The sequence below is a fragment of the Lepisma saccharinum genome, chromosome 1 (genome assembly GCF_977018435.1).
Source record: "Lepisma saccharinum chromosome 1, izLepSacc3.1, whole genome shotgun sequence".
In the NCBI taxonomy this organism is placed as follows: domain Eukaryota; kingdom Metazoa; phylum Arthropoda; class Insecta; order Zygentoma; family Lepismatidae; genus Lepisma; species Lepisma saccharinum.
Genome location: NC_139229.1, coordinates 9,269,865 through 9,297,079, shown reverse-complemented (window position 1 = coordinate 9,297,079; position 27,215 = coordinate 9,269,865). Strand labels below are relative to the sequence as shown.

The 27,215-nt window shown below is 37.1% G+C and overlaps 1 protein-coding gene across 4 annotated transcripts in view; it reads left to right on the top strand.

The window, feature by feature from the left end:
* The first annotated feature begins 2,105 nt into the window (after nucleotides 1-2,105).
* tau (microtubule-associated protein tau) overlaps nucleotides 2,106-27,215 on the top strand; it is a 134,442-nt gene continuing 109,332 nt past the window's right edge. For all 4 annotated transcript variants that reach the window (XM_083128952.1, XM_083128941.1, XM_083128948.1 and 1 more), the window contains exons 1-2: nucleotides 2,106-2,172; nucleotides 25,444-25,776. In XM_083128952.1, coding sequence (XP_082985078.1) covers nucleotides 25,675-25,776 — 102 coding nt within the window. In that variant the 5' untranslated portion in view covers nucleotides 2,106-2,172; nucleotides 25,444-25,674. The remainder of the gene's footprint in view (nucleotides 2,173-25,443; nucleotides 25,777-27,215) is intronic.

The following is a 27,215-nucleotide window of genomic DNA, read 5'->3' as shown; positions in this document are numbered from 1 at the left end:
GTCATGATAAGGGGCTGGCCCCCGTATAATGTGACGGGAGCAAAATAGCCTAAGTGCTGACGCTCCCAAAATTTTAAATTCAAAATCAAAAAATCATCTTGCCAACAACATTTTCTACTAATGGTCGTAACTGAGGAACACTAAGTCGGCGGTTTTCTCGGCACATTCTGTGTTGAACCGTCCTCTCTAAATTTGTTTACTATGTATTGAACTGTGGACTGTGATTTATTGACTGTTCGTCCAATTTTTTTTAACGAATAACCTCTAAGGGTCAAATTTATAATAACATCCTTCAGATCGGAACTTCGCCCATTTCGAACACGCTGATAGATAGACGATAGGCCTACAACAATACATACGCCAGCATTCCGTTTGACGGGGAGCGCGCCTGCATGTTCAAACTTGTTACGAAATTGCAAACTGCCCGAATAGCGATGGCGCTGTAAGCGAGGAAGATTGAAACTCTTGCCTGTACGAATAACAATGTTGCATGAAACAGCGTGTTTTTTCTCTTTTCACACAAATTATATGCTCTGTTTATACACTTTGAACACATTTTTATTGACATTTGTTGGTGAAACCTTCATTAACATTAATTTCCAGGTACATATGAAAAAGATTATATTTACTAGTAGATATAACATTTTTTCCTCGGAAATTCTATGTGTACGAATAACAATGTTACATACTGTATCTATGATTATTACCGTGCAAATTGTCCATCACCATGTTCGTGCACTTTATTTGACCCAATAAGAGCTTTAAGAATTAAAAGAAAACTCAAAACAAGCTGTTGACAACTTCTGCATCAGCATACATAAAAATCTATCGCTTAAAAACACACAGGACGTTAGAGAAAAATTAATGAAAATAGTCATGGACAGTTTTCACGGTAATACTCATGAATCCCACTGTACAAGAATTTTCTTCACAACCGAGAAAAATTGAGGTGCCAAGGAATAGTCCAAATCTAGAGATATTTCCAGTGTGTGTGCTTAATAATATTTGTTCTTTCCTCACTCTCATGCTTATCGTCGTGATTAACAGTAAATAATCAAATATAAACAAGTAAACAAAACAGAAACAGCAGGAATTAAACATTCTAAGGTATATTTATCATAGTTGTTTTGTACTTGTTTGTAAAAATTGTGGATAATGTTTTATTAACTGTTTTTACTCCAAATAAAACTCTCGATTGAAGAATGTTCATTATTAGTAACGTCTATGAACAATATAATGATATTTATTAAAAAAGCTTTAAATTTCTTGGTTAAATATACAAATGTGTTCATTATCATATGTTCTAAAACTAATCGGAATCCTAAAGAACAGAAAAAAGAGTAACAACATAAAACTCGAGTTGCTGTTGCTTGTCAAAAGTGAGACCTGCCAGTTCTTCTTTAAAGAAAAAAATAATTATTACACATCATGGAAAACTTAAGCTAGAAATATGTAAAATTTATTCTGAAAACCCGAAATTATGTTTGAAATTAACTTGCCATTTTAACGAACCACCCTTTATATGCACTAAATGCAAGTAATATTTCTCGCTACATGTTATTCCTGAAATTATCAACTGCAGCACAAGCCTGTAAGTTTGTTGAAGAGGGATTTGTATGTAATTTCTATCATGTTTATGTCAGTACTGAATACGTTATATGTTGTATCATAAATTAGGACAATATCAATTTATGGAATGTTAAATGTTGTTTCACTGCATTATTGACAGATATAACCTTTCTTTAATAACACTAACAATAAACCATGTTTATACATGTCTAAAAACTGTTTCACGGTCGTAATATTGGAGAAAAAAATGTTAGACCTTTCTCAGCTCAAATATAGCAAAAGTCGTTTCCGGTATAAAAATCTCGTCGCACTCGCGTTTCCGAAACAAATTTCTAAAAGTACAACTCTGGACTTTGATCATTTGTCCACTCTATGTTTTTATCCTAAAGAAAGTCTGCTGTAGTATATTTTTCTCAACGAAATTCGACGGATGAAGTGGAAGTGATTCGTGAAACTGTGCAATTCGATCGACTGATGACGTGGTGTTGCCGCGACTCGTATGCCCTCTGTGAGCAGCCGTGTGAGTTAGAAGCTGCGGTCTTGCTTGCTACAGCTGCAGTCTGACACATTCCGTGGAGCGAGTGAAATCTGTGAAGTGATCAGGTAAGGGTTTTGAACTATGCCGGCTTCCTGCTTTGCTAATGCACTCCCAGCTCTGCTTCAACAATGCTGCACGGCCAATAATATGCAATACAACAATTAAAGCGACAATAACACAAAAATGCGTCAACAGAAGTTTCAAGTTTGTATCGTTTCACGTAATTCTTTCATGCTGTTACATTGGCAAGCTTCTTTAAACTTTGACACGCTTCTTATATCACTATTGCCAACTTTTGAATGTGTCAGAACTTTTAGGAAAAGGCTTTATAGATATGATACTTTAGCTATAGATTGCTGCATGAAAACGAAGCAAGAATGACTATTATAGATCGCGTTTCGTTCTTGCTTTCAGTTTGCCCTTCTTCACTTCTTTAAATATTGTACAAGGGGGTGGTTTTCTCTCGAAGTATGCGATCGATTTGTCCAGTCGACCTGCATCGCCCCCTGCCGGCGTTTTTCCTACCCCTCCCCTTTTCCTGACACGGTTTTTCCTTAACCCGAAATTTCCCAGTAGGAATGTTAAGGTGCCAGATTTGTAGAAATCGAGACAAGACTGAGACTATATGAAACCAAACCAAATTTACTTTATTTAATGACTTATCCAGATGTATCAAGTGGATATTTAACCGATTTTATAGAAAAGTCACTTTTTGTTTTTGTGAATTACAAAGTCAGTCCATTAGTAGTAATAGTGAGCATGTACTGCTTGGTTGCACATATTCCGGATACAATGGCGTTCTTTTAAGAGGGAGGGTAGGGTTGAAGTAATGTCAAAAAGAAAAAGAAAAGTTGTTTGCCTTAATGACCTCAGTTCAGAGTGCCACGCTGTATGTGTCTTTCATACTATGTATATATACTATATATAGTATAGGCAAGAAGGGTTCGAATCCCGACATGGGTATTCTTTGTGTGTCCCTTCATCAATTTCATACACTCATCCTCATCGTCGCGATTAGCCAAAGGGGCAGAAAGGCGACGCTAAATAACAAAATTCAGACCAAGGCGAGAAGGAACGATATAAATCGAGAAGTATCCGAGAACGAGATAAGCATTTAAAACTTAGGACGAGACCGAGACTACCAATGCCGTCTCGTCTCCATACCATACATACCTATTTGCATTAGTTTCTTTTACACAAATATAATTAACAATGAGGAAACTACATTTATCTTTCAAATAAAAAGTGTCTCCATAAGCATTTTTAGTTCTCTTGTACCAACCATGATGAAAGCTGTATAAGCCTTTCAACAACATTTCGCAGATACAAGATAAGCAGTGCATGTCCAACTCGAGTGTTCGAATGTTCTTCCATAAACAAAACATTGCTTACTGTGAATCAGAATGTCTAATTAACGGAATGAGTAAATGACAAGACGCTAATGCGGCATATTATCGCGTGACGTCATAAATAAGCAAGGAAAATATTTACAAGGCATTAATAACTGCAATACAATTTTTGAACACGTTTTATTAGCAACTAAACAAATTAGAAACAAATGTAGAATGTATTATAGTTAACAAAGTCAGTTACATTAAAAAATGTTTAATAAAGTGGTAAAAATACTAGTTCCGCATTTTTGAAAGGCAAATCCCTTACTCTGCTGAAAGTCACTGTCAAAACAATTGATAAAATTTGTCCTTCCATGCACACAGCGATTGTTGCTCTTGAATTTCAGATATTCAGGCTTGACATATTTGTTCACGTATCTTTAAGCATGTGAAAATAATACAGTATTAACCGTATTTTTTTTATTTGCTCCGTCTATAATTAGCTCGTGTTACGTGATATTTCCTGTCGGTTTTGTTGTTTTGAAAAATCGAACCGCTGTTAATAGTTCAAATGTCTTTTCTGGGAAAATGCCTACTAAGAAATTTATTTCATTTTCTCTACTTCTGTTATTGTTCGTTTTTATCCTGTTCGATTAAGTTGCTCCAGTCTGTTATTTATTTATTTATTTATTATTATTAATGCCTTGTTTTAAATGGCGGAGTTAAGGCCGTACAAAGCCTTTTCTTCCACTTCACTTCACTCCACTCAACCATATAGTAAAAGTTTGATTTATTTATTGTTTTTAAGTCCGCTTTATGCACAGATAGGCTAATCGGGACTTGACCTGCAGTTTCAAGAGGGATCTGAACGACGACGTGCCTCCACCGGGTATCGAACTCTGGAGCCCTTGATTACAAGGCTACGACGTTACCACTACGCCATCGGGAAGGCCCGATATGTAGTAGTAAGTGTCGTGAATGTTTGCAAGAATTTACTCACTAATGATAGATCTAAATTCATTAGTAAACGGACTACATACGCGGTAAACATTAAAATTAGTAGTTATCACGCTAAACTCCTTAGTCAACACATGAATATTTTCTGGAGTCCCATCGCCGCTGTTTTCTGGCTTTCGAGAACAAAGCCCGCTACTTCTTCCTTCAAATACCGTTCCAATTGTCCTCACGACGCTGGGTCAACACCGAAATTTTGGAGGGTCCCACCGGGAATCTAATCTGAACCGCTTGCACCTAAAGCGAGAGTGCTTACATAATACGTATCACCATAATCACAATTCTATTACCATAATTTTTGACAATGTTATTGCTGTATGGGCGATGTAAAATTACAGAACACGTAACCCTATATAATTCTAATCTCGTGCTCGTAATCAGGGAAACGAATAAATTTCCCATTAATTGTAATTTGTATTTTAGTTACTTGTCCACCTCCATAAGTTAATCGTAAAGGTGAAGATGAATGGAAAATTGTTAAAATAGATGATGTGATGAACATGGCAAGCATGCATGCCTTGTATAGGCCTAAGTCACGATATGACCAATAGATGTACTGACCATAGAGTATAACGTCGAAGACTGAAGTTGCATCTCAGGATGACGCTTTATTTGCAAAAACAAAACAACACATAGTTAAAATTATATATTTACAGAAAGCGAACTGACGTTCTATTGGAAGTCGCTTCTGTTCTGGCTGTGTTCTCTAATTGAAACGTCAACTATATTTCTTTATCTTCGCTCTTATAGTAAAACCCGAAATACTTGCAATCCCAACCCCCATTCAGTTAGAAGAGATACGCCCCGATTGAACATTATATGAGTTTTGTTATAATTCAACTTTACACGCAAATTGTATAACCGAGAATGGACCTACAGTTTATATTTGTATCGGACCCACTATGTGCCTTCGTCGGGTATCGAACTCGGGAACTTCTTGATTACGAGGCGACGACGTAACATAGGGGAGGCATTGAATATTATATCAAAATGGTCATATTTAATTATATTCCATTTTATGTCCTAGTATGTGGCATATAGGAAGCTACCGAGACGAGCCGAGATTTGGCAGTCTTGGTCTCGTCTGGAGTTGTAAATGTCTTTCTGTTTGACGCCTCGTTTCGACGCTACGAACCTTGGGAAAGCGGACATATGCAACCACGCGTCACAGGCGCGCAATTGCCACTAATGAATTAAATTTGTGGTTAGCATAAACAAAATGTATGACTCATCTACAAAAAAAATAGTTAGATATCCATTTGGTTTAGCTATGTTTTCCAAATCCACACTCTTGGACACTAAGTCTAGGTGTCATCTTGATTTCACAGCGTTACGGCTCGTTCTAGATCTCGTTTCGATGGGTCTGGTCTCGTTCTTATCTCGATTAAAAGAAGAGAAAGTAATTGTTCTGATATTCAGTGACAAGACCGGTGTTTTGTGAACAAAACGGTTGAAGTTGAAAGCAATAAGAAAGTAGTGCATCATTTTTAATTAGTGTTATGTCAGAATAAATTATAGGGACGTAAGGACAATACATCAAAGATAAATAATTAAATAATCACTATAAATATGCACTACATTCATATTACCGTTAACTTACAATCTCTGTAAACAACATTTTTATCACAAAACAGTCACAGACTATTGCAACGTTTACTTCTTTTTTCTTTAACCCTCCTGTCAACCAAGAACGAGACTTCTTGTCTCGTTAGCGTACTTGGTGGCATAGATGAGACCAAGGTGCTTTTTTTATGTTGCAAAGGCACAAAATCCATACATAATTGTGAGAATTGGTGCATTTTAGGCGGAAAAAGAAACTTGTTTAACGGGACTGGCAACATTGCCGTTTTAGAACCAAATGAAGCCATGAACAAACTTGCTTTTCCGCCAGATGAATAAGAGGTCTCATTTCCATCGCTGGCGTAAAACACATTACCTGCTTCTCAACGCTTAAACGTTGTGAAATTATTCTTGTCGGAATGCCAGGTCGGTCGATATGACGTCATGCATACTTTGTTAGCGCTTTATCTCTAGGCAACCTGTTGGTGTCATTCACTTTGCTTTCTCTGTCCTTGTGATTGTTAATTAATAGGAAGATTAAATATGAAAGACTTTGCACAGTACCTGAACATTTTACTTTTTGATCATGTCCGCAATAATTTTTTGCTGTAAAAAAAACTTGAAATTTCATAGAAATTTGACAATAAGAATTCGAGTTTTTAAGTCCACTTTATGCACAGATAACCTAATTGAGACTGGACTCACAGTTTAAAGTTTTTAATCCATGTCCAAACTTTTTTCGAACTGCGGTTGTGATTCGAAAATGTTATTTTTTCTTGTACATTCAGACATATTCTTCTTTACAAGAATCATTGCCAATTCCTATCATTTAATTGATGTATGTATTATTTTCTAAACATAATTATCGTGGTTATTCAGTGGCACTGGTACAAGAAAAATAAAGGAAATTTGAAAAGTTAATTAATTTACGGAATATAGTACGTACTATTCAAATACTTCTGAGAATTCAATGTCGACAATAAGCACAAGATGTACGCCACGTGACGCATTCTGTAAGCGACCGAGTTGCTCACTGTCGGATTAGGTGATAGGTTTATAGGTGTTATTTCCCCCCCCCCCTTTACTTTGGACCATAATATTGCAATTCTACAATTGTACGTATAGCTCTAGCTCCAATAGTAGCACAGCGTTGGTGGTCATATCTAATAGATACTCCAAACAGCATTTCGGATATTCTCTTTATTCAACATTTTCAGATCTCTTTCCCCCGTCCCCTTTAAAAACATTATGGGTGCGGGCCTGTACACCGAGTTGGATGAAAGCAACGTAAACAAAACATTGTACAATATTCAGTATCCAAGATTATAACAAAAAATAAATTTTACGATGTCGTTTCAATATGATTCGTTAAGAGAAGAAAAAATATCCCGCCATAACTTCTTCTTCTTTTGGAGTACAAAGAAAGTCTCAGTGTATTGACGAGAATGAACATTCCTTGAGACAACATAATGCTTCCAAATAGCGTGACACTAAATGCTGGATCACGCGAGGCACTAGTCACAAAATCTGCAGTGTTTTGTCAGAACTCCGTGTTTAGCAAGGAATTTCTTGAATTATTTGCATGAAAGTTACATAATCAAATTTATTAGTCGGCAAGTGACACAGTTCCAAGGTTTGTGGCGATTTAACGAAAGATGAGCTACAACTAATATATTTATTTACGACATGCTTAGAATCAAAGTGTAGCGTCGCGTCCAGTTCCGAACTTTTTGCAACTTAGTATTACTTTCTGAACTTAATTCATATACTCATTAATATACATTTTCAAGGTAACAATTTAGTGCCCTGTGAAACTAAATTCTTGTCAAAACGTTTGAAATAGAAAAAACAGGAGTAATGTGTTTAAAATTGAACGAAAAACAAAATAAACTTTTTTCTGAAACTTGAGTACTCTTTTTTTACAAAAAAATTGAACTTATCATTTTCGCTATAGAGTAAAGATCATAGAGTAGTAAAAAAAATCGTCAAAAATAAATTCTCCGAATACGAGAAACATACGAATTAATTTATAGTGATTTGCTTTATTTTACTTCGCTTCTTGTGCCACTTTGGCTAATTTGCGAAGATGGGGATTAGTGATTATATGATTAAATTTATGAATGGACATTTACAAACATCCATGCCCAGGCCGGGATTCGAACCCGGGACCCCTGGCGTCTTAGCGCGATGTGCTACGGGGGCTGGCACATACGAATTGAAAGTAGATTTTTCGTTACTTGAACTTTTCACCACAGCGTATTTGTTTGATTTCCATTATTTTAGACTAGAAATCGTCAAAGAAGAGAGTGTTAAAAAGAAATGTGTATATTTTATCAAATAATTTCATATAGAGGCTACAACCTACACATTTAAATGAGCTAATGTCGTTATCTAATGCTACTTCTTACCGTACCGAATATTGTTAGTTAAATTATATTCGTTATGATTACAGTTTGTCATTAGTGACGTTTAAACACGTTTTAAGGAAGAGCATGTTTATATGTCGCAACGTTGTAGACATAACACTATAGGTGTGTTTTATCTACTCACAAACTGTTGCAGTGTGACTTCAAGCAGCCATGATTGAGGGCAGTTCTTAGAAGCATCCGGAATTCAAGCGGGTGGGCGGGAGATACTAGCACAAACATTCGTGATTGGTGGATATTTCCTTGCAAACGACAAATAAAAGTGGCATCACATGAAAGCATCTATAGAACGGTCTTGAAAGTTCTTTAAGCAATATTTGGAAAAACTATAGAAGTTGGAAAATTTTGTTTTGGTTGCCTTGTCCACGCGCTATCTCGAGGTTCTGTATTCAAATCCAGGATCAGTGTTGCTTTGTGTTCGCTTGATCAAGTCGCGATCAACATATATACAGAAACAAAAGCACTACTCTTATAGACTGGCATCTCATTACGTCACTCTCAGAAAGATAGTTGGAAACGAGAAACTATTCGTTCCGAGGAATCCCTTTGTTGTTAATGGAAAACGGCATTAATTGCACCAGCAAGTTCCCAAATTAAGTTTATTCGCTGCCGTCGACTTTGGTCTGGTCTGCGCGATTCCCTTGTTAATGCCGGCCGGAATCGTCGTCATTTAGTTTTAAAAGGAGTTGGAGAATTTCGCAGAATGGTCGATAAGCCCGGAAGAGAAGAATGGGGCAGCGAAGGAGTGTGCAAGTCCGCTAACGACGTACGGATAAATGGATGCATCCGACGACGATCGAGCGCTGGAACCAATTTGACGCTTTCAAAAGCCTTTACAAAGAGCCCCGTGAAACGCTTTAGTTTCGTTTCATGCAGATTTACCTGGAAGATCTGAAGGGTTTGGTCTGGCTGACACCTTTTTGAGCCATTCCTGCGTTACACGTGTGATGTTTTACACACAAAATTTAAGATTCTAGACATGTGATTGGTTTAAATATTCATAATGAACTGATTTCATAGAATTATGAACTACTTTGTGGTGTCTGCTAACAAATGCAAAACTTGATTATAGGCTGAATGCGTTAATAGCATCGACTAAATTGCGTTACGTTCGTGACACTTTAAAAATTTGACTTAATTTGTCTGTGAAGCGTATAGGCTGCAGATGCTAGTAACTTTTATTGGTGAAATGCGCAAATTATAAGCATTTACAAACATCTAAACCTTAATGTAATTAAAAACAATAATAATTTCCATATTAATTAATTATGTTATTTGCCTGGAGTAGGACCACTTTTCGTGCAATGCCCCTTTTAGTTAGGAATGTCTGGATATCTATATTAGAAGCATATATACATGAACAGGTCACAAGAACAGATAGGAAATGAATTTGTTGAGCAGTCAAGGAGTAGGTATGACGAATTAAACAAGAGATTTGGTATAGTAGATAACATGTAAGATAGTTGACCTTAAAAGAGTATGAGTGCTTGTTTTATTATTTTTCTTTGCTTTTCTGCCACTTCTGGCTAACCACAAATACAGGGATGAATGGTAATAAGATGAAATGCATGAAGGAACAATCACAAACACACATTGACAGAGCATGAGCCCCACAGAGGATTGTACTGGCTGTGAGTTGTGACTGTCTTCTACATTCGCAAATAACTAATATTTACTTGATTTCTATTGCGAACAAGTTTAAAGAATTAACAGGGAACGCTGTATCAATGTCGATATTTGTTTTAAGTTGTTGATTTCGATTCGTTTTTGTTATATGTAAGAAGATTGACTTAAAATGTCTTGTCAGAAATCGAAAATTAGTTTATATCAAATGTTATAAAGTGAAATAATATTTTGGAAGTTGAGTTGTGTTGTTTAATTCTTGCAATGTAAGTATAATAACATTATGAAAACCAGTTGAGCGCTGAGGACTTGCAATTTAATATTAAAATTGTGTTAAAGCCTGCTCATCCTTCGCGTACAATATATATTCAATGTGAAGTATCGTTGCAGAGTTCAGACACCAGAGCCTCGTTAGTCTGCAAAATTAAGTCCCGTTTGTATTTTACTGAAAGAGATGTTGACACTTGGTTGTCTTAAACTCCTCAAAAGAGTATAAGTTTTTTGTTTTAAGTCCTTTTTATGCAAAGACTAAACGAGACTGGACCTACAGTTTAGAGTGGAATCCGCCTCCACGGAGTACAAGTCATTAATGTTATAATAGAGTAACGCCATTGTTCTGTAAGTAAGACAGTAACGGATTGCTATTTCGAGAGCAGATTTAGGTCACTGACATGATTACAAATTAGCTGGTACACATTTTTGCGCCCAGTGATTTCGGAAAATGTAAGATACTTATCGGTCGAAGATCGTTTAGGGATATTGTTACTTTTTTCTTGGTAAGATTGATTGATTGATTTAAAATTGTTGGGTGCGTCGGCACTTTAGGCCATTTTGCACCCTGCAGTATACATGGGGAAGATCCCTTTATCTAAAACCCTTACCTTGAAATAAAAGTGGGGGAGCGGGGTAAAAAAATCCTTGATAAAGTTTAAAAATGCAAGTTATAAAAAGACTTGCATGGACAAACACAACACATTAAGAAAGGTAAGGATATTTTATAAACTACCTCAGAAACAGTGGAAAATACCTGCACTTCTAAAAATCTAACAAGATTGGCTAAAACACTGTCATGGTCTCCCAACATGGATCACAAATCGTTAGGAAGGTTAAAACCCTGTCTGAGGTAATTAAAATCGGCACATTTAAGAATAATGTGAACGTTATAAGTACGGCATAATAGAGGGTCCAGTTCTTGCAGCAAATTACAATGTTCGAGACGACTGTGTCCGATTCGGAGCTGCGTGAAGATCACTTCTTCTCGACGCGAGGGACGGGACGAGAAACGCCAAACGAGAACATCGCCGTCTGCATCAGCAAACTTGGCGGCAGCATCGGCTCCTTCGTTCCCCTAAAGAGAACAATATGTGCTGTTTTCAAATTGAACAGGGATTGATATTAGGAGAAAGTGATTACGGGAAAGGGATAAGATGGTTAAGGGAAAATAAAATAGAATGAAGCAAAGAAATCGGAGAAGGTGTAACGAAAGAATGCGAGTTTCAGAAGGAACGCGTGTTCGCAGTTCCAACTATGTAGTTGTTTTTTTTACATAGCCGATGCATATGCATCCGTTCTTTTATGCATGTAATTAATTTTCGTTCTGTATCATCTATCAAAAATTTACCCAATTGAATTTACTACTCCTTTCGCTTTTAGGTGTTTTATATCCTTTTACCATATTCTCTTTCATGTTGTAGCATTGTCGCCTGGTTGCCTCTTATTTGTCATTATTTCTTTTGCATGGCACTTCTCATAATTTAAAAACTGCTACAGTTTTTATGGTTTTTAATATCTATGATAAGAATGTTATTGATGTATGTTGTATGTGACACATACCTAGGTATACTATACTATGTTCTCATTGTCAACCATAAAGCAACTGGCAACTGAAAGACTAAAGTTATAAATAGATGGGAATAGGTATAGTGTGTATTGTAGCTAATATAAACAAAAGAGTGTTGTAGCTAATATAAACAAGAGTGTATTGTAGCTAATACAAACAATTGTGTGCTGTTGTTAATACAAGCAATAAATCGAACTTCGTAGCAAGAACATTTGTTTACCCAATTATATCGCTCTTCTATTAAGCACTTTTGCTGCAACTGTATATAGTATAAATGCATCATAAACATTTGTTCTACGAGCGCCATCTTTGTGTTTCTGACTTTGGCAATTTCTCCAGCATTGGTAGCACTGGTAAATAACTAAGCCTACTTTATCATTCTCAAATAATAATAATAATATACGTTTAAGAATTCTGATGTATTGTTATTAAAGGAAACTTAGCTTTTCTCACCAGACAATAAAAAGTGTTCCGTTTCCGAGTTAGAAAATATTTTGTTCAATGCGCTAATATCTATACGATTCTTGATTACTACTTTGAGGCTATAAAATAAGCAGCAATTATTCCTGTGAAAAACATCCCATTTTCAAAAATTTGGGAAAAAGTGAATGAAATAAGTGTTTCTGCATACACTGACCTACACCAAGAGAGCTGATGGTTTGGTGCCCGAGAGCGTTAAGCTGCCGACTTGTGAAAGTTCTCGGGTGAATATTTTGTAAATACAATAGTATATAACGTTCCAAAATACAAAACAAGAAAATACTCATAATTATCATCAGTAAATTTGAAGAATGGTGGTGAATTTATAAAAAATATTAATCGATGATTTTAACTATGACTTCCCTTAAAATATTATCTTTAGGTGCAAGATGAGGTTTACTGTAAAAAACATTATGAGTTAATCCTTTGATATTACTCTTTGTGACATAGTGCTGTATAAGGTTTTTTAACTGTTCTCAGTACTTTAAAATAATCTATTATTATTATTATTATTATTATTATTATTATTATTATTAACAGTTTGTTATCATGGTACTTCACTGTGACTTATTTCATGTTATGTATTAAAAACACTTGTAAATTTTAAAATATGGACACATCTGATTAAAAGCCATTCATTAAACTTCTTTTTCGTTTATAAGCACCACTTGCACTATGCATTTCGCCACGCAACACTAATCAGTGCCGAATCTACGAGCCTTGTGCCCCCCCCCCGCAAAATATTACCAAAGGCCCCCCCTCTACCTACACCCACACACACCCACCCAACTCAAAATTTTTAAAGGGAAGGGGATTGGTTATGTGATATATATTAACCATAACCATAACCCTACAGCTCTACAGCACCTTGGCGGGCCTTGGCTTACCTACCGACTGCTGGTCTCCCTCCCACACTGTTCCTCCGTCACCTGTTATAGCGTGGAGGTCTTAGACCAGTATTGGGGTGACGGGTGATCAGCCCGACGAACCCCCAGCCGTTGTTGTAGGTCTTCTCGACCGGGTTACGCTCACTCACTCGGTGCTTCCCAATTTCCTCACGATGGTGGGTTGCCACCGGCCCTATACGTAGGCCGAATAAATTCCGACCAGAGCCGGATTCGAACCTACGCCGTCCCGCAGCGAACGATCTCAAGACGAGTGAACGCCTTAACCCGCTCGACTACGGAGGAGGACATGTGATATATATTGGTTATGTGATATATACGGGTGACTGGTAATTAGATGTATTCCCTGAAAGGGGTTAAAGTAGAGACAATTTGCAATAAATTTGACCATATGATACCCCGTCCGAAAATTAGTAGTTTTCGAGATAATCGAGTTTCTATTGTTTTTTCTAAAAATAACAATTTTCCACATAAAAAGATGAATTGAGAAAAAACTGATAATTGTAGGGAACTTATTTAAGCGTTTTCTGATAGCTAACAAACAAGTGGTTTCCAAATAACAATCACATGTAAGTACCGGGTGGGTCTAAACTTACAAGTGATGATAAAAAAATGCACTCTTAGTTTACTTGGCAACGTATTAATAACAAAAATGGTATGACACGAACCGTACAAATTACTTAAATTACTTCCTTGAGTCATCAGCTATCCAACAAGGTACAAATGTTGCTAACATTTACATTTGTGTACAAGAAATAATACTTCATTCATCTTCATGTGTATGGAATCAATTAACAATACAATTAAAGAACATTACACGTCTTGCTCGAAGTGGGCACCTCCGTTACGAATGCAGGCACGCAGGTTTTTACGGGTCATTTGTTCTCTTAACTCGTGATGTGATGGTGGCCTTGACGTGTTGACCAGCTGTTAAGATCCTCTCCCTGAACTCTTCTTGCGAGTTTACCGGTGCCTTGTCATGTGGCTCCAAATGTAAAAGTCGCAAGGCGTCAAATCGGGAGATCGAGCCGGCCAGGGAATCGGTCCGCCTCGGCCAATCCATTTCTTTGGGTAATTTTCATCCAGCCACTGTCTCACGCCCAGGCAGAAGTATGGATGGGCGTAATCAACAATCATTTGATCGAGCCATTTTTCCTGCCCCAAATCTTAAATGGCATCACCTATGAACATTTTTTGAGGAACGGGATGGCAATGTTGTTGGAGGATGTGCCTCTAGCTACAAGACGTGACATGATTTATCAGCATGATGACTGCCCAGCTCAATCCCCCGATCGATTTGACGCCTTGTGACTTTTACATTTGGAGCCACATGAAAGAATTTGTTTACAAGACACCGGTAAACTCGCAAGAAGAGCTCAGGGAGAGGATCTTAACAGCTGGTCAACACGTCAAGGCCACCATCACATCACGAGTTAAGAGAACAAATGACCCGTAAAAACCTGCGTGCCTGCATTCGTAACGGAGGTGCCAACTTCGAGCAAGACGTGTAATGTTCTTTAATTGTATTGTTAATTGATTCCATACACATGAAGATGAATGAAGTATTATTTCTTGTACACAAATGTAAATGTTAGCAACATTTGTACCTTGTTGGATAGCTGATGACTCAAGGAAGTAATTTAAGTAATTTGTACGGTTCGTGTCATACCATTTTTGTTATTAATACGTTGCCAAGTAAACTAAGAGTGCATTTTTTTATCATCACTTGTAAGTTTAGACCCACCCGGTACTTACATGTGATTGTTATTTGGAAACCACTTGTTTGTTAGCTATCAGAAAACGCTTAAATAAGTTCCCTACAATTATCAGTTTTTTCTCAATTCATCTTTTTATGTGGAAAATTGTTATTTTTAGAAAAAAACAATAGAAACTCGATTATCTCGAAAACTACTAATTTTCGGACGGGGTATCATATGGTCAAATTTATTGCAAATTGTCTCTACTTTAACCCCTTTCAGGGAATACATCTAATTACCAGTCACCCTGTATAGTACACTGTTTTCTCACACCTGGAAAATTATAGGTACATTTGTTACAATCTCGCAGTCGTAACTTCTTCCTGATTAAAGATTGACTGAAGGAACCTTTACCCCGGTATTTCTCGTAAAATTCTAGCCTGATTTGATTCTAGTCTGACTGCCACGCAGGAAATCTGGGGTGGGTGATCTATGGTCGGAATTTTTCCGGCTTTGTCCCCCCGCATAAAGCGGCTCTAGGGCCCACCCAGCCTCAAATCAAATGGTATCGGGGGTAAAGGTGGCTGCAGCATGGTGCTGATCACCTCCAAGATCGCCGACATCAAATATATGTGAGGCCCTACCCGCACAAACCCTAAATGTGCCTTCATGGCACGGTGCTACATGAACAGGGAACTTTAACTTTACCTGTATATATTGTATTCGTTTCTGTACCCCTGAGTAACTACGTTTATTTTTTACATACGCGAACCCTCTACTATGTCAATACTGATGGCCCCATAAAGGCTTACTTGTCCCCCCCCCCCCCCCGTACTGCGGGGTTTTGAGGCTTGTAGATCCGGCACTGACACTAATACTCCACACGCACCAAAGGAAAAGAAACCGGCATTACATTACGGTAGCCACTCTGACCGAGAACTGAGAAACAAGGATGTTGATTTCAACCGTAAATATTCCTCCACTCGACTTTCAATTGTTGTCATTCAAAATGTTTATATTCGTTTCTTTGAGGAACAATTGTTTATATTCGAGCACTTAAGCAATCTCTGAAAATAGGGTTATGATGTAAGAAGTTATTTAAATGCTAGAAACTCCTTCCTTTTACCTTCTCTCATGAAATACGCAAGAGAAAGGACTTGACATGCTATTTTAGTTCGCTATTATCACAATATTAAGGAACTTTGATAGTCGATGGGTTTTTTCCACTTCTGTCCCTTCAGCGTCTCATTTTTGTGCGCCCCCCGGACATGTAGCCTCTACCTTAGGATAACCTAGTTGCAAATCCTCCCTGTTGATGGATAAAAATAGCCTATATTACTTTTCACTCACAATGAGAAATTTTTGTTATAAATGGGATACAGTTAGATTCAATTATGTACTTCGCAACACAGTTACGGTGGCCGCGGTGGCTCAGTCGGTAACGCGTCTGACTACCATGCTAAAGGTCCCGTGTTCGATCCCCGGCCGGTTCAAATCCGGGAACTTTTCTAACGTTGGAAGCGGCCCCGGGGCCCACCCAGCGTCGAATAACATGGGTACCTGGGGGAAGCCCTGGGGAGGTAAAGGCGATCAGGGGCGTGATGCTGATCACATCACCCCCACTCACGACCGGATCAAGAAAGTGTGGGGCGTTACCCCCACACCCCCTATAGGCCTACGCCTTCATGGCACAGGGGAGCACTTTACCTTTTTTTAAATTCGTAACACAGTTATGAACTGCTCTTTTGTGTAAGGTAACCCCCGAGTTACGTAAGTAATGCGTTCCGTAAACCCTTACGTAACTTGAATTTTACGTAAGTCGAATTTGTAAATTGCTTAAGTGTAACTTCGTAAGAAAGTGCAATATTTATTATTATTAATATATCACACCATTAAGCCTTGTTTCCATGATAATCAAAAACTCAATAATCTGACCAAGGCAGAATTTATTTTATTTTAAAACATAAATGTTACTTTTCAACCTTCTAGCAAGGTCTTCTTAAGACTCTGTACCAAATACAAATGAAATAAGGTACAAAACAGGAAGAAATATATATATATATATATATATATATATATATATATATATATGTATGTATATGTATATATATACACACACACACACACAAAAATAACCCCCCCTCCAGACACAAGATTATTAGAAAGTTGTATATCTGGAAAATTCTTTTCCAGGTGTTGCAGCAGGGTGGCCTCTGTCAATTGTTGTTTACGAGGGCCACTATTTATATTTTGAGCCTTGGCAACACGGATTGAAGTTAGGCGCGATTTGACGTTTGCACAGAATCGTCTGGCATTATTGACCATAACGTACTTCAAATGTTTTGTCAATAGCTTGATTTGTGTTGTTTATGTTGCCTTGGAGATTGCCCGACAACAATAAAATGGAATTAACTCGTGAACATTTTCGTGCGATGATTTTTTACGATTTTCGAAGTGGATTTTCAAGACAAGAGTGCATCGATCAACTTACTTTCACATTTGGCGATGAAGCCCCATCCTTTGCCACTGTGAAACGCTAGTATAACGAATTTAATCGTGGCCGCCATTCGCTCACTGACGAGATTCGCGATGGTCGTCCAAAATCAGTTGTTGTTCAAGAAAACATTGATGCTGTGCAAAACCTAATATTGCAAGATCGTCATGTGACTGTGAGATTGAGGCAACCATAGGCATTAGTTCCACCAACATATATAAAATATTACATGATCATTTAGCTGTGAGAAAGGTATGTTCTCGTTGGATCCCACACAATTTGACAAAAACTCAAAAAGACGCTCGCGTCAATTGGTGCAAACAAATGCTCAATAAATACAATCGTGGTGCTTCAAAATACGTATATAAGATTGTAACAGGTGACGAATCATGGATATATGCATATGAGCCGGAACGTAAACAGCAGTCGACTGTATGGGTGTTTCAAGATGAACCCAATCCAACAAAAGTTGTTCGCGCTCGAAGCACATCGAAACAAATGGTCGCCTGTTTTTTTCGGGGAAACTGGTCATGTGGCAACTGTGCCTTTAGAGGAACGTAGAACGGTCAACTCTGAATGGTACACAACAATTTGTTTGCCAGAGATCTTCGGTCAAATACGGAAAACAAACAAACGCCGTCGGATCATTCTTCAAGACAATGCCAGCTGTCACACATCTCTTCTAACAACCGACTTTATGAACAGTCAAAAAATCGAATTGATGGGTCATCCGCCGTACAGTCCTGATTTGGCACCCAATGACTTCTTCTTGTTCCCGAATGTCAAGAATAAATTGCGTGGACAACGATTTTGGTATGCGGAAGACGCCGTTGATACGTTCAAAAACCATATTATGGAGGTTTCTCAAGAAGATTGGAAAAACTGCTTCGACAAATGGTTCGAACGAATGCAAAAGTGTATTGACCACAAAGGAAAAACAGTAAAGCAGTTTTCAATGCCAAATTCCTGTTTTTTCATTGTTAGGCTCAAAATATAAATAGTGGCCCTCGTAATCTGACAGGCGATTTAGATAAACATTCCCTTTCATCTGGAACTTGGTTGGACTCCTTATCTCATGCTCTTTTTTCTTATCCTTATTTACACAGTATTATTTTGTAAATGAAACATCATGCAGCAGTATTTACTCGGATATAAACTACAAAATTATATAAAAACAACTGAAATCACACGTAAGTCGCGTATTACTGTATTTGTGTAGTTTACAATTTATTTATTGAAATTTCCAGTACAGCAGAAGCCATTTTACACTGAAAAGAAACAATAGTATAATAAAGTAGTGTTAAAAAACACAAAAAAATAATGTCTACATAGTCTACGTGCACTATATATAGCGTAGAGTGCACCACTGTTTATAATCGTACATTGAAACAAGCCATATTCCTGGTCCAGTAGCTCCGGATGCCAAACGCTGGTGCTTCCATCTATCGAGAGCTGGCAAAGAAAGGAGACAAGACATTCTGTCATTAGTGTCTCCACTTCCGACCGCTCCTAAGAATCAATAGACGCAGACGAGGGGGAGAATGGACTCGTGGTTTTGACCATACGTCTCCGGAAGTAGCTCAACCGGAAGCCACATTGTTGCCGCTAGTGATGCATGCTGGTCGCGTCAGGTTTCATACGCAGCAGTGTTCCCACATGAGGGAAATTTCCCTTTTTGCATGGAAATTCAGAGTTGCGAACAGGTAAATTCGATTAAAAGAGCCAAAATTTCAGGGATATTTGAAGACATCATACTCAATATTAGTAGAGTGGGATGCATAAGTATTACCCAGTAAATTCTCAACGCTTTGCTTTTTCGTAATGACAGGACCTCGGATTTTTTAGGTTCTAAGAAGTGTGCTTTTCGTCTTTTAAAATAAGTTCTAAAAATTTTTAATTAGGCTCGAAAAATCCTGAAGTAGGTTCCAAGAAACTTAAAATGGTTCAGAATTCCTGAAAAAATACTGATTAGGTAAAATCGTTGAAAAAAAACAAGAGACCAGTTTTTATGCTCTTATGCTACTTCTTCCACTCTTTTGAGTAGAAGCCTGTATCTATTTATATTTATGTTTTGTTTACATATTCAGTGTATAGCGACAATGAGGATGAATGGAACAAACACATACCGGGTGGCGATTTTTTTTTACAGTCAACTTGTGAATGCGTGTTCATTTCTTGCTCTCTGATTGGCTGTTGGAAAGTTACGGTGTTCTGATTGTGAGAATATCTTATTTCCTATTTATCAGCGAAAATTTCTGTGTTCTAATCTAACCTAACCTAACCTAGCCTATTTTAACCTAACGTACAGTGCAAGTAAGATATTCTCACAATCAGAGCACCGTAACTTTCCAACAGCCAATCAGAGAGCAAGAAATGAACCCGCATTAACAAGTTGACTGGAAAAAAAATGCGCTACGGGTATGTGCATTCATGTCTGACCAGGTTCCAGATTTGGAATATCTGACACTGCAGCGATAATGCGTGTGTTCCATTGATGTCATACACACAAACGTGGGCCGACGAAAATACTATACTACTACTACTTCTATTTTACTTATTATTTTATGATTTATTTTGCGTGGAGGGAAAAAATTGATCGAAAAGGGAAATTGTGCTCTCAGATGGCAACACTGATTCGGAGGCTGAAATCAAGTAGGAAACGTGGTTCGTAAACGCACTCGCCTATGCTGCCAAGAAACCTTAACTCTATTTCGGAAAATGTCGAGAATATGAGCAAAATCGGTTTCGCCTTTGGCTGCGCCTTTAAATAAAATTTAGGAAGACATAAACCGATAATAAGCTTCCTATATTTTAATTAAAGTTGCAGCCTGAGGCGAAACCTATTTTCATCCATTTTCTGGACATTTTCTGAAATGGAATTAAGGTTCTTAGGCTTAACAGGGAAGTATGGTGGAGTCACTAAATGTAAAAGAGCTCAGCTTAACTCGGCGCTACGTGAAAATTGCAGGGGAACGGGTTGTTAATTGACTAAGCATTGTCATTTGGGAGGAGTGAGGGGGGAGAGGAAGACAAACAAATGTACAGTTGACACACTAAACTAAACGGATTAAAAATTAACCAAGAGCAGTTTCGTGTCACTGCACTGATCCAAGCCATGAACAAACCGTGAAACACTTTTTAACTTACAGCTACACCAACAAACAATGCGAAAGCATAATTAGCAACCTTCACCCTGCCTTTACCATTAAATTGTGACATCAGCGCTAGACAATTCGGTTGGCGAAAATTTCAACTACGAATCAAATGAAATTATTGTGCCCAGGAGCTTTTCAAAAACCCCTACAAACTTATTCGTTAAAATTTATCCGACGAACACACACAAATCGTACAAGGGGAAGCCAATTCCCTTTTTGGTTTCCGATCCCCAACGTCGTATAAGGTGAAACATGGCAACGATTCGATCTATCGCAGGAGATATCTTGAACGCAATCGAGAGTTATCGCTTTGTTATCGCAGGCTGCGGAATATATATCGTATTCTGACCTTTAACCTTAGTGCAGTAACCTTATATCAGTTCCCTTTCTTAACAGCCCCTTCCCCAACACATATACAAGGTGGTTATAATTAAAGTGACGGTGTTCAGAGTGGTACAGCACGGGCTGTAATGAGAGTAGCAGTCTGAAACTTCGTAGATATGCTAATGAAGCAATGCGCTCGCGAATTATGCAAAAAAAAAAAAAAAAAAAAAAAAAGTTCCAATTCTCGCCACCAGGGTAAAAAATGGCGCTGTAAGCAGTCAAAACGTGGTATAGTTACAGGAAAAACACTATAAATCGCAGAAAACAATACTCTTTGTAATAAAATATCGCTACAATTTCACTATTCGAATTACATGAACATTACTAAAGGAAAAAGCAACAAGCGTCACCAACCACAATCAGGGAGCTCACACAATGGTTAGTCAATGTCACCGACTTTGACGTCAGAGTTACGGAAAATTCCACGTTTTGACTGCTTACAGCGCCATTTTTTACCCTGGTGGCGAGAATTGGAACTATTTTTTTTTTTTTTTTTTTTTTGCATAATTCGCGAGCGCATTGCTTCATTAGCATATCTACGAAGTTTCAGACTGCTACTCTCATTACAGCCCGTGCTGTACCACTCTGAACACCGTCACTTTAATTATAACCACCTGTTACAAGGCATCTTAGATATTCCTTATGATTTGAACGAAATGAGCAAAGCCCGTCTTTTATCAGAAAACTTTTCACAACACTCGTACACTAAACTAGATTTTTATGATTGTTATGTGACAATAGCAAAATGAAAAATGTCTGAATGAATGATGATCAATGGATGTAGTATTTATACTAAAAATAAAATAATTGTATGGTTGAAGTGCAAAACTAACGTGTACAATGTTTTCCATTATATTCTTCGTATATTCCAAACTATACCTATCAGGTATTGTTAAAATTGCAAATAGTCGCAGATGATTCTTACAACTTTTTAGCACTCTGACATGATGGTCATTAAAATTTACATAAGATTCAGAGTTTTTATTTTTGTTATTTAGCGTCGCTTTTGTATCAGTTTTGTCTAATCGCGACGATCAGTGATGATGAGATGAATTGGTAAAGGGACTCTCGCATATAACATGTCGGGATTCGACCCTGGGACCCCTGGCGTCTTACGAGGCTTACGTATCACCCTCTTCTCTCCACTCCATCATGGAGGTCGGCGTAAGTTTTATAAAATACTCCATGGAATACTGTGATAAATATTAAGTGGAACAAAATATTGATTCTGTATGATACATAGTATCGTGCCATGTACCAGTATTTTACGTAATCGTTGCCATTCAAGATTAAACAAATTTACATTCTATTTTTTAGTTGATGCAAAAATATAAACATCTAAATTTATATTTATAATATATTTAAATTTTATTACAGTTTGATTTAGATTAAAGAACTATAAATCACTGACTTTATGCTCGAATAGCTAATGGATCATGCAAGCGTGTGTATCAAATGCACTTATATTTATTCAATATTTGGAATGACGTTCTTGACACAGTGAATATTATGTTTTGGGAAGTTTTGAACTTCTACCTTTTCAATATATTTAACTTCAACATTTAACAATTCCAAACTTATTTATGTACATAATTCACAAAAATTTTGTTCACAATCATAGCCACTTTGAATGTTCTCTAGTATTTAACAGACCACTTTGAGTCATGTAGTAAGCCCCATAACTCTTTGGGGTATAAATTGTCCCATTGTCAAGAAAGAAGTCAGATCTGTTTCTTTATTTTTCTGAATGGCTAGAGCGTGGGGGAGGTAACCAACGATTTATGTGCAGTATCGTCTGCGTATATAGAAGAAGCACCAACTTAACAGTATGCTGTGGTCGAATATCGAAGCATAGAAGCCATTTTCTCGTCCCATGAATTCTTTATGATATGGCCTCGCCTTGAATAAATTAAAACTTTTTATCCTCTGCTCCTTAGGATAATAAACTTAGCTGCTCTAGAACTAGGATTTACATGAAAAGCTTGAACTGTGTTCTTTTCTTGAACTTTCTCTTCTTTTTTTTTTCTTTAGAAAAGATGTAAAACTCGTTAAAGAGATTCTGTTTTCTCCATTTCCTTATCGACCGCGCTGGGGAAAAAAGCAGCAGAGAGCACAGAATCAAAAGGCTTTCGTTCACAAGTGGAGTTGAGTCTGTGTGGTGCTTTGAGCAGTGTTACGCTTAAAATTCCCCAAAGGCACGCTTGAGAAATCCCTTTGTTGGCACTGAAATGTTCATAAACTCTTTTTGAAATATATTTGTCTTATTTGTTTATTTATTTGGAACACAACAGGCTTAATGTCAAATTACATTGCTCAATATAGAATTGATGTACACTCGCCTCAATTAGTACTCCGGCATTGCGTTTCTTTACACATCATATTTGCTGATGATACAATTCAACTTACAAGTAATATCCATATACGCTATATAAAACACAACTTATTACTAACTTCGTTGACCCTGTACACTATTCCATAAACAAGAAGATAATATTCAAGAAATTATGATTGGGGTAATATAAACTAGAAGTATGAAATTTTAATCTACAATTTATGTTTGATAACAGTGGTGGAAAAGGGAATTCAAGAAGAAGATTATAGGGACATAACAAACATAAAGATAACACTGTCAAATGAAATTGAAGTGCAAGACGTAACCTTACAAACTAATTGTGTACAAAATTCAATGCATAGAACTAAACATACAAAAATTCAATGCATCGAACTAAACATACAAAAATTCAATGAATACAACTGAACATACAAAAATTCAATGAATACAACTGAACATACAAAAATTCAATGAATACAACTGAACATACAAAATTCAATGAATACAACTGAACATACAAAAATTCAATGAATAGAATTAACATACAAGAATTCAATGAATAGAACTAGAGTCACAGATACATCTAAGCAGGTACGTATATGCTTGGATTGTTTTTAGAAACAATGCATCCTTCTCATAGATTCAACTTCGGCCATTTTGGTTCTTCGAGAGGTCATTTCTGGACATAAATGTACAGCTTGGAACATAAAAAAATAATTAATGAATGAATTTTAAAATGTTCGTTACTTCGGCACATATGTCCATTTTGCACCCTTCAATGTTGAGAACTACTTTATCTAAAATCTTAACCTGAGAGTTAAAAAAAGGGTGTAAGGAGCTCCTTGAGAAAGGTTAAGAGTGCAGGAACAGAACGTACACAGCACATTAAAGATGTATTAAAAAACACTTTTCTTCTGTTTGTTGTTTACATGTGACGTAGATTCTCCACAGAAAAGACGGTTCTTGGGTGCCTTCTTTCCAGTTAAAACTTTCCAAGAATAATTCAACGAACGTTAACGAACACATGGTACATAAATTGCGTTTAACTGTAATAATGATAACACTATTATTCTCCATAAAATCAAAGGCCCTCCTTTGATACCATCATAAAATATCCTAGACTAGACGGATTCACCTGTATAAACTCCACGTTGATGAAAGATAATGTGTAAAATATTTGTGAAATTTCCCAATATTTGTGAAATTTCTCTCCACTACGATACCTACATCAAATATTGAAAACTTATATGTTATTGATAATTCCTTCTAGAGCATTCAAGCCATCTTTCGCGATGGCTTTCGCTATTATGTAGGTATCTGTAATACTCCATTGGTCTGTAAATTTCCAAAAGCAGGTATCTATACAACAGCTAAAACAAATCTCGTGGTGATGCCCTTGAATATTGTGGACGGAATTCAAACTGTTGTATAATTTATAAGAACTTGGAGTAACTTAGGGATTTGAATGTAGGGGGAGAAAGTTTTGAAGAAGAAATTTGTTGACGCAAATACTATACCCTTTTGTTTGGCTAATTACAGTATCTACAAAAACTGTGCTGTATATAATCAGAGTAAAAAAACTTCAAGCGCAGGTCTTATTAGATGAAGTACGCTTTCTAATTCAGCACAAAAAATAGATTTAGAATTATGTATATTAAATACATTAAAAAACAAACTAAAAAGTAAAGTGTAAATTATCTTACGGATACTCTCTGGATATTGCAGAAATATTACTTTAAGCAAAATCCGTAAGTTTTTTGGGTTAAATTGTAGAAGTCAAGATTTGATCTTGCAGGCAATAATAAATTTTATACCTATCCTCTATTAAATCTTGATTAGCCAAGCTAACAATTGGAAATTCAAGTCTTACACACTTAAATAATTTGAGAATTAACTCATCATCTTGCATGAATTCTCTACTACTCTTCGGATATGTATCAGCTACAAACTAAGAAACATATGTAAAAAAAGATTCCTGTTAGTAAGTGAACTTACCAAAAGAAACCTACACTGTTTATTTCATTTCAATGATGCATTGTGGTGACGTCACTCGCTCCTTTCGGTGTTTTGGTCCATTGTAGTCTCGTCTTTCCAGCATCCCTTCCGACTCTCGCAGGCAAAGAGGTGCGGAGGGAACCGTCCTGTCTTCGCAGTTCGCGGGTTCGACTCTCTTGCCCAGGATGAACGCAGGGAGCCACAAATGAGATGACGACTTCCGTGTGATAGTTTCCTTATTGTTTTCCTACTTTTATATATCCCATTTTCGAAAAGAAGAAAAAGCTTTCGTTCTTCTTAGTGAACTGTGATCAGTGGTGCTAGTCGCAAGATGGCTTCGAACGGCGCGCCTTTGGAGAAGCAGCAGCCCCTTCTCAGCCAATCAGAAGGCAAGGCAGAAGTTCCTCACAAGGACAGCGTAGCGCAAAACGGGGTAAGTATTCATTTTACTAAATATCACTAAAGATTTCTTTTGTGAAATAAGACTCTGTAAATGTTACGTTTACAGTGTCATATTTTACAATAAATTTTGCCTTGGTCAGCATTATAGTGTTTTATTACATATATATATATATATATATATATATATATATATATATATATATATATATATATATATAACACACACACACACACACACACACACACATAGGGTGTTCATAAAGTCTCACCCCACCCTGGGTATTGTGAGAACGATAGTAACAATCTCAGGGGACGCGATGATATGCGGTTTTGTGTACGGACGCTTGCCATCTCTTGGGGGGTTTACGTATTTGTAGACACTGCTAGGATATCTCCGAATCATGCTACAGTGTAGGAACATATTTCCAGCTCCCACTGATGTCTAGGATTACTACTGTAGGAATTTTGAATTTTGAATTAGAATTTACAATTTTGGGTGCGTCAGCACTTGGGCTATTTTGCACCCGTCACATTATACAGGGGCCAGCCCCTTATCATTACAAATGACAACTCTAACGTTGCATAACTAAAAATCTTAAAATCTTCTGACTTCTGTTAAAAGCTGAGGCTCTAAACGGGCACTCAGAACACACAAGGACAAAAAACAGGACAACACACACAAAATTATACTGGCCATAGTGCCAGTCGCCAGAGCCTCGTTAGTCTAGTCCATGGTGTACTACGTGGAAGTGAGGTTGACTTTTTACTACTGTAAGAGTTGGAGTCCTCTCCTATGCTGGTCATGTTCCACATTTGATTTCACGCCATTGTTAATTGGAGCTACGTAGAGACCCCAGATTTGCTGTATTATTGTTGTTATGATAAGACATTTCAAACGACATATTCTTCGACCCCCCTTGCTAGTTGAAACAATTGAGTCGACCCCAGCCTACCCCCTTGCGGGGGCCCGGGTAGGGAATGGTTGGCCTCCAGACATTTCCCCCTGAACATAATGGAATAGGTGTTTCGCAATTTCTTTCTATTTACAGCCGTTGTCACAATACCCAGGGTGGGGTGAGACTTTATGGACACCCTGTGTGTGTGTGTGTATATATATATATATATATATATATATATATATATATATATATATATATATATATATATATACACACACACGCGCGCGCGCACGTACTTATAAGCAAAATTGGTAGTTTCTCTTCGTACAACTGCTTCCTAAACGTCTAATTGTAATTTATTCTAAAATCATAACTACTAGGTAGTGTCTGGTTTGAACGTGGAATATAGAGATCGTAAGTAATGTTCAGTGGAATACATAAGTATTACCGTGCAAATTGTCCATCACCATGTTCGTGCACTTAATTTGACCCAATAAGAGCTTCAAGAATTAATAGAAAACTCAAATCAAGCTGTTGACAACTTCTGCACCTTCTGCATGTAAGAGAAAAA